This window comes from Sinocyclocheilus grahami, unplaced genomic scaffold (assembly GCF_001515645.1).
Source record: "Sinocyclocheilus grahami isolate Dianchi unplaced genomic scaffold, SAMN03320097.WGS_v1.1 scaffold688.1, whole genome shotgun sequence".
NCBI classification, from domain to species: Eukaryota; Metazoa; Chordata; class Actinopteri; order Cypriniformes; family Cyprinidae; genus Sinocyclocheilus; species Sinocyclocheilus grahami.
The window spans coordinates 930,680-939,849 of NW_015505867.1; the positions used below are offsets into that span (position 1 = coordinate 930,680).

The following is a 9,170-nucleotide window of genomic DNA, read 5'->3' on the forward strand; positions in this document are numbered from 1 at the left end:
ACACACGAACACACACACACACACGAACACACACACAATATTCGGGAACGCTAGAGGCAGTCGCGTAACACAAGACGCATCCAGACTCTCTAAATAGCCCAGAGCACCGGTTGCGTTACATAACGGGGATGCTCCACAAACGTTGTATATATATATATATATATATAGGAATAGGCTATAAATTCACGCGCATTGCATATTAATTTTATGATGCGTCAGAGCAGGGATGATGCTTACTGACGTGATCTGGGTTAATCGTTCAATAACAAAATGAAACTTACAGTATTAGCTATCATTAAAATAAAAAGGCATAGGCTAGTTTATGTTAGATTTGGAAATGGCTTTAAAATGTAAAAAAAAAAAAAATGGCAGGAAATTTGCTATTCAAGTTTCATTAGAAAAACACACATACAAACATTTGCAGATAATTTAACAGCATAAATACATAGCAAATAGCATTATACCTTATTGAACTGAACAATATTGAAGTATTGCGACATTCTATGATAGATATATGAGCTGAAACGCATTTGATAGCTTATCGGAGGTTTGACTTTACAAACGAAATGAACACAAAACGATGTCATTTTTAAAGAGCAAATTACAAAATGCAGGAACACTTGCGCCACTAGTCAGTAGCCTACTTACTGGTTGTTTTAACCACCCCAGCTGTTCCCTAAAACGACCCCAAAATATGACTATGCACAGTCATTTTATTCCGTATTTGAGCAAAATGTAAGACCGTAAAACTGAGCGGCTATCCGAGCGGCACGCACAGCGGGTTGCGATCCTCTGACAAGCCTCTGGTGCCTGTTCCAGTGGGGGCGGAGCGAAGAATAGGAGTAGAAAGTGATCGGTTCGCTCTACTGTCAATCAAACATTTCCACCAATGAACCCAATGAGCTGTTAAAGGGCCGGGTTCATAGGTACGCCTCCCCCGAAGGTTGCACCGCCTAGTGTGTGCGTATTTTATTTTTTTTGTAACCAAAGCTTGGATGTGTAGGACGTCACATGTTGTTTTTCCTCTTCACTCCAGTCACTTAGCGATATGTGTTATTTACTGTTAAACCGCTCCTCGCAGCGAACGCGCACTCCGAGCCGGGTCCACAAGAGAGTCTGACAGGATTATAACTGACTGACAGCACAAGTCAAGCAAAAGTGAGAGTTTTTCTTCACAGCATATATGAGAATGGCGAGTCCGCCGCCGACGGGAGGACAGCTGATTTCAAATATGACCGTGAAGAACAGCAACCACGTTAAGAAATGCGGCTATCTGAGGAAGCAGAAGCACGGACACAAGCGCTTTTTCGTGCTGAGGGAGCCGAGCGAGGGCTGTCGCGCCCGGCTGGAGTATTACGAGAGCGAGAAGAAATGGAAAAACAAGTCGGCTGCTAAACGGGTTATACCTTTGAGCTCGTGCCTGAACATCAACAAGAGAGCCGATGCCAAACACAAACACCTGATCGCCCTTTACACCAAGGACGAGTATTTTGCCGTGGCCGCCGAAAACGAGCAGGAACAGGAGGACTGGTACTCGGTCTTAACGGATTTAATGAACGAGGGGAAAGTGAGCGACGGCTCCGCGAATAATTCGGCGTCATCCCTCGTCGGCTTTGATGAGGCGAGCTACGGCGTGATAACGCCCGTCTCCGCCACTTACACGGAGGTTTGGCAGGTCAATCTGAAATCTAAGGGACTCGGACAGAGCAGGAACTTAACGGGCGTTTACAGGCTGTGTTTAACCAGCCGGACGATCAGCTTCGTGAAACTCAACACGGAGGCGGCGTCGGTGATTTTACAGCTGATGAACATCCGCCGATGCGGACACTCGGACAGCTTCTTCTTCATCGAGGTGGGCCGGTCCGCGTCTATCGGACCCGGCGAGTTGTGGATGCAGGCGGACGACTCGGTGGTGGCGCAAAACATTCACGAGACTATTTTGGAGGCGATGAAAGCCATGAAAGAGATGTCAGAGTTCCGCCCGCGCAGCAAAAGCCAGTCCTCAGGTAGCAACCCTATCTCTGTGCCCACCAGGCGGCACTTTAACAACCTCCCGCCGAGTCAGACCGGGCTGAAGCGGCGCTCGCGCACCGACAGCATGGCAGCGACGTCTCCAGTGGCGAAACTGACGTCCTGTAGGATCCGCACGGCCAGCGAGGGTGACGGCACCACGGGCAGCCCCATCAGCCCAGGCGTGAACAGGACGCATTTGAGCCGATCCAACACAGTGACAGCTCGCCCATGCAGAACATTCGAGTCGTCATCCCTGCAGCATAGCAAATCCATGTGCATGCCTGTCTCTCACTCCCCTCCCTCAGCTCCCAGCCCTGTCAGCCTGTCCTGCAGCAGTAACATAGAAAGCGGCCCTCGCCCCTCCAGCTGCACCGCTTCCATTTCGGGCTCCCCCAGCGATGCTGGCTTTATCTCCTGCGATGAGTGTGGCTCCAGCCCGGGTGATATACGGCACCTTTTAGCAGCAAACCGAAGCAACACACCCGAGTCACTTGCTGACACACCCCCCTCACAGGAGGGCACCGACCTGCACGGATACATGATTATGGAGAGGCCAAACATCTGTGGACGGCGAAGCGTCCGGGCAGCAGCTGAGGAAGGCAAAGGAGATTTGGAGAATGCCTACAGGAAGAGGACACACTCTCTCACCATGCCTTACCAGAAGAGGGTGCCATCACAAGTGTCCTCAGCTTCACTGGATGAATACACGCTCATGAGAGCCACTTATACAATTGGAGGCCATTCGGGGCGCAGCTCTCACACCGCATCCCCAAAGGTCACATATCCTGAGGATTACGGGGACATTGAAATCGGATGGTTACTGAAAAGTTCCAGCAGTAATCTGGGCGACGATGGCTACATGCCAATGACACCAGGTGTGGCTCCGCAAGGGGGGAAGGCTGACAACTACATGCCTATGAGCCCAATGTGCGTTTCTGCTCCGAAGCAGATAATCAACCCCAGGACGCACCCCCTCACTATAGCTAATGGTTACAGAACCAATTCCCCCAGCAGCTGTTCTCTGGATGACAGTGGCTACATAAGGATTCTGTGCGGCTCTAAGTTCTCCATTGACAGCTCAGATGGGAAACTGACGAATGGTGAGTACCTCAACATGTCCCCTGTAGATTCGGTCACGCCACCAGACTACTACCTGAGCCCTGTGGGTATGGAGCAATCTCCCTGTCTCCGACAGCTTCACTCGTTTAACTCTCTGCCCCGCTGTCATAAGCCCCAGCAGGCTCTAAAGGATGCGGACAATGATCAGTATGTTGTCATGAATCCTCAAAATCACAGAATAATAGAGGAGTCAGTAAGCATAGCATCCTCCCCTGCCCCATCACCTATAAGACAAAGCCGTACAGACAGCCTCATCCTCCGGCACAGGATCAGCCGGCCCACCCGCCTCTCCCTGGACATGTTCCGAACATTACCTAGTATGAATGAGCATCCCCTCCCCCCTGAGCCAAAAAGTCCTGGTGAGTACATAAACATAGACTTTGGACATGTTGCTGAAAGTTGCACTCCACCCTCCACTGCTTCCTCCGAGAGCCCAGTCTCATCCCTCGGATCATCCGCTGATCACAGGACATCCCCCCTTTCTGATTACATGAACATTAATGTGAGTTTGCAGTCACCCAAATCTGGAAATGCTGCTCCATCTAATCGTTTGGAGCCACTTCCAGAGCTCACACCCTGCCCCGCCCACCCTGAGGAAGAGGAGGAAGACGAAAGGTACCACCTCACTGCACAGGTGGCACCAGTGGGCCCGGTTGACAAAGCTAAAGACGATTACACAGAGATGACATTCGGCGTGCCTGCTTCCCCTCTGCAGCCTGTGTCGCAGCCCTCAGAAGGTGGGCAGACCATCAACCCATCCTCCTGCATGCAGAGGCTGACCATAGAAGAGACTGTGGGAGTGCCTGCCGTTGAGGCTTTTCTGCTGCGTGGCACCACTCTGGCCTTGGTGGACCCTGACCGAGGTGCCAAGGTGATTCGTGCTGACCCCCAGGGACGCAGGCGGCACAGTTCAGAGACATTCTCCTCAACCACCACTGTAACACCAGTTTTTCCCTCCTTTGCACATGACGCCAGGCGGCACGGTTCGGCCTCTGTGGAGAATGTGTCTGTTTCTGTGAGGAACAGCGAAGGATCGGATGAAGAGTATAACAGTCCCATGTGCAGGGAGACGTCGGCTGGCTTTCAGAATGGACTTAACTACATTGCCTTAAACTTGATGGATGGAGGACTTGACAGCTGTGATTCTCTTGTCCGGTTCAAAGCTACCAGCTGCTGTAAAGAGGGCATCAATGGAATACATGCCAGTCCGTATGCCAGCCTTGGGTTCAAGGAGACGGCAACAACAGTAAAAGGTAAGCTTTCTGAATGAAAAAAAAGAGATAAGTGGTGATGTGCAAGCTCACTACCTTCATTAGTTAATGTTTAGTGTCATTCCTTTCACACTATTGTCAAATGTTATGCTCTGAATTATTCAGAATGATGATTTAGCGGTGTTAATGTCTCAATATGACATGACAGTTTATTTTTTGCTAAAATAACAACAGCACATTACTTGTGCACCAGATGAATGTGGCACATGGCAGATTTCTCTCTAATGTGAGAGAGCTAATTGAGTAACTTGAGTGTCAGAATGATGGAAAAGTCTCTTTAAAAGCTGTGGCGCAGTTTTTTATTCTCAGAGACTGATCGCTTCATCCGTTCCTGCAGAGTGTTTAGGATGAAAACAGGTCAGTTAAAGGTTTTATTCCTCTGCACTGGAGCTGCTTATTTTTTTAAATGTTAATTTTGTTGACAATAGTGTGAGGATGAGGGATCTGTGGGATGCGGTCAGATTTAGAGGATGTAAATGCAAAAGAGAGAGAGCTCATATTCGCATGTCAATAATCCAGCAAAAGAGGAATCATTCCCAATATTTGCATCATACCTTGACTCATTCTCTGAATCAGAATTAGTCATTGTGTCATACTTGAGTGAACAGTAGCTCAGATACAAACAAGTGAGTCAGTTGTTTATCAGTTTTCAGGTAGAGGGTTTTAGGGCTGGAATGCAGAACATGTGCAAAGGTCGTTCTGAGAGGTTAATGTCGACTTGTTTTTCCAACCTGCCATGTTTCTTTTAAGGAATGACCCAGCTTTCGTTTTTCAGCAGGACATGAAAAACAAAGTTGTTTGTGTAGCTCAGAGATAAACGTGTGCTGATAGACACAGATATAGACTCACGTGGACGTTACACACTGAAACAAGTAGTAAGATAGAAGGTGTTTTTCTTGTCAAGCATGACTTTGCATAAGTGGGATTGCATGGAGGATGTAAATAATGTAAAAAACGAGTACTCTACACTTTGCTGAGACCCTTGCACTGACAAAAATCAAGGTGAAAGATTACACTCGAAGGACAGAGCGACTGATGAATGACACTTCACAAAAGAGTCTAGAAGCAGAAGCCTCTTAAAACAGCGCATGCACCATACAAGGCAAACAGACGACATCAGAAGCTCAATTATGATCTCTAGGGTGTGTTTAAGAGGGTTTGTGTTGGCGAAGCAGGTGTTTCTGCAGTTCTCTGTTTACCTCCACAAGTGGACGGAGCAGAAAGTTATAGCCACAGGCCACGGAAGTCCTAGAACAGTGGGAGGAGATCACAAAGAAAACTCGCACAAACATCGACACACACTCGCTAGCACTCAGCCATCCTGCCCTGTGATTGGTCACCGACAACATTCCACCAAAACAAAAGATGAGCCACAGAGACAGAACAGAGCTCTTATTTCCATAGAATTGCCTGATAGTCTTCCTGATTGGAACTTGCACCAGTATGGGATCCATTGAGCATGACAGCATGGATAGGCTGCACTCTGTTTACTACGCCAGCGTCTGTAATGCCACATTCCACTCCTTCCCTCCTCCCATCACTTTTTACACACTGATTTGAATAGTACATTTGTGAATGGGAAGCAGACGCATACTTTGACAAACACAACTACATATTTACATAGTGTGCAGGATGTTTGACTCAGGTTTATGACGACGCTTCATCTTGTTAGGACTGATTGGTTTTTGTCACACTCTGTTGTATTTAGTTCAGTGTTTTTTATGTCTGCGTCCTCACTGAGTCGTTGGATGTTAAAATACTCCAGCAGTGTGTTGTAAATCAGACTGGTCACCCCTGACCTGGCTTTGCATATAGAGGGCTATAGAGATCAGTATTGGGAGCACTGTGGGCAATGAAGCTTTTAGATATCTTTTATTTCCTTAGATTGGATTCTTTTCATTTTTGTGTTTATAATAACACTAGAGAAGAGAATAAACAATGTCTTATTAAAAATGTACCATTAGGACATTCCAAGAACTCATCTCAGAGAGCTGAATGTGTCTGTGAGGGGCTTCCTAAGAAGCTTTCCCCTGAGAATAGTGTGTGTTAGGGGCCAGGCCAGCAGATGGTGGGGGCCAGGGTCGTGCACCTGCCATTCCAAGCCGTGCATAGTGGTTATCAGGCCCATCAGAGCCCTGACAATACTCTAATGATTAGCGACCATCTGCTGCCCCAAACAACACCTCAAAGAGACATACAGGGAGATACAGTCACATAACCAGTAAAAACAGTTGGCACAAGCTTGAAATAAAAGTGAAATCTCTCTTTTGTTGCAGACACACTGAGTCCCGCCCCTTTCTGCTTTGATAGACTTGATTTAATTGAAAAGTACAGCAGTGAACGAGAGGTTGTGTCTATCAATTTGCTTGCTTTTATTTCTAGAGAACAGGCTCAGGCGACCATCCCCCATCAAAACACACACCTATTCCTTTGAATCCTAGTCCATAATCATACTATCTTTCTCTCTTCTTTCTGTTTAATATCTCCTTTGATTATTTTCATATTTGAGGGATTATTTTCATGTCTTGCGTTCTCCATCTATCTCCAATCATCACTCTGAATCTGCCTCCCTATCCTCTCTCTCCCTCTTCATGTCCTCCTTCACCTCTTAGTCCTGTTAATGTTGTTGCTGACTCTGTAAGTACCTGCTATTGTAGCAGATTTTATAGTGTTAAACTCATCCAAGATGTTCTGTTAAATGTTCTCACTGCTCCCTACTTTTAGCAGCACAGATAAAGCGGATTACATGCTGCCACAGATTAGACATTGTTGAGCAGCTTTATTTGGTGACCAAGTAAATGGCATACACCCACACACACTCACGGGATTATTCATCAATTTTTCATCATTTTTGTGTATGCATGTAAACTATATAACATTTAACATAACACTTTATGTTAGCATCCTGTACATTTAAAATCCCCTTTATATGTGTGTGTTTAGCATGTGGCAATGAGTGGGATGTGGCTGGAATAGATCATCTGAAATCTGCATAGGATGCTCTTTAAGAGCATGTGCCGTGTGTGGGAATAATTGCATGGCATGTGGCCTGATTCTGAATGAATGCTCCTTTTCTCCCCTGCTGAGCTAAGTGATCTGAGTGTGTGTGTGGCAGGGGGAGCAGAATATATAGTGATGCTTTACTGTCATCAAATGAATTTAAATGGTTTTATCTTTGCAAGCTTTTTGGGTTTGTTTAAAAGGGAACAAGTGTGGGATCTGCTGAGCTCACACACCCTTATGCACACACTTTCTTATTCATGGACTGGTGTCTATTTCCATTCGACCGCTGAGCTCTGTTGGCTTAGTTGGCTGTAGTGTTATGAGATTAGGCTGTGACATTTACACATGAAGATCATCACACCATGCATACAGTACAACCTTTTGCCTAGATATCTCTCTGCCACTCTTCCCATAGCTGATGATGTCCAGACTGTTTCTGTCACTGTAAAGTTACAGATTGCAATTTGATATTGATATTTAAATTGTAACACTAGGTTTTTTTGAAGCTATGGCCTAGCAGTTGGTGCTCATAGCTCCTATCCGTTGAGCTAGTTTGGGCAATGTGGATTTCCTGAGGATTTTTGTCTCTTCTTTCTCCATATAGGGAACTATAAAGTGGCAAAAGGGCTAAAATAAAAACGAAAACAAATCAAAACTCGTACAGAAGTCCACATACTTTGTAATGTTTTGTAACAGAGACAATTTGAGAGAGTCAATCCCTTCAATTTGAATTGTATGTGTCCATGGAAGTCACTTCTGCTACCTCAAACTCTCACTGAAAATGAATGACTTCCAGTTGCTTTGTTGCTACAAATCGCTGACAGTGTGAACATTCCTAATGGGAGTAAAACTGGAAGATCCTACTGAGTGAAGATGAACAGAGACATTATTTCTACCCCACGGGTTAAAACTGATACCCCCCATCTATGATATATGAGACTGGCATAGATAAATAAATTAGTAACGCTACCACATGTTTACAGTACAGTCAGTCACTCAACTGCTTTTCTCACTACAGTAAATACGTCTTGTGTGTGAGAACAGTTGTGTGTTTTATGTGTGGGAGAATGGCAGACTGTTCCCGGCCTGGCTGCAGGTGGCTAAATTTAACCTGTGTGAAATAAAAAAAAATGAGTTGCAGGACAAATGTGTGTGTAGAGAGGGGATAGTTTTTGGAGATTGGGGCAGCAGGTTCACAGGTTGTTGACTTGAACCAGTAGGGTCCGGATTACAGCTGCTTTAAATACCTGCGCTGATTTCTCACACAGACACGGGAAAGTTTCTATGTCGTAAATGTGTTTAGGAAGCGATATGTTGCATTCAGCTATGTAGATCTGAAGACTGAGTCTGTTTTTTTTTAGTTTGAGAGATCACTCTTGAGAGACAAAACAAGAGGGAGAGAGATGGGGAGGGAATTTGATGTCAGAGGGTCCAACAAGACCTCCTACTTATGGTCTCCATCTGCTCTTACTGATATTTGAATTTGAGCATACTTACATTTAGCTTTAATATTGATTGATATATATTTACTCATTGAACTGTTAGAAGCAGAATTTCCTTCAGAATTCTGTTTTGGTGTTATTTAAAATTGTTAAATTATAGTTATGTAATGTTCTGATTTTGATACTGAATTAGATTTATCTTAAATAAACAGTGTTTTTGCTTAATTTAAAGCCAAACTCGCATCAGTCATGTCAGTTAATTATTTTTTTTGATCACAATAATACAAATTTATAGTGATCAAAAAAAAAAAAAAAAAAAAAA

At 45.2% G+C, this 9,170-nt stretch overlaps 1 protein-coding gene across 1 annotated transcript in view; it reads left to right on the plus strand.

Annotated features, from left to right (window-relative positions):
• Window positions 1-17: 17 nt before the first annotated feature.
• Window positions 18-9,170, plus strand: part of LOC107559513 (insulin receptor substrate 2-like) — a 14,845-nt gene continuing 5,692 nt past the window's right edge. The window contains exon 1 of the mRNA XM_016243373.1: window positions 18-4,385. Within this exon, the coding sequence (XP_016098859.1) occupies window positions 1,184-4,385 (3,202 nt within the window). The 5' untranslated portion in view covers window positions 18-1,183. The remainder of the gene's footprint in view (window positions 4,386-9,170) is intronic.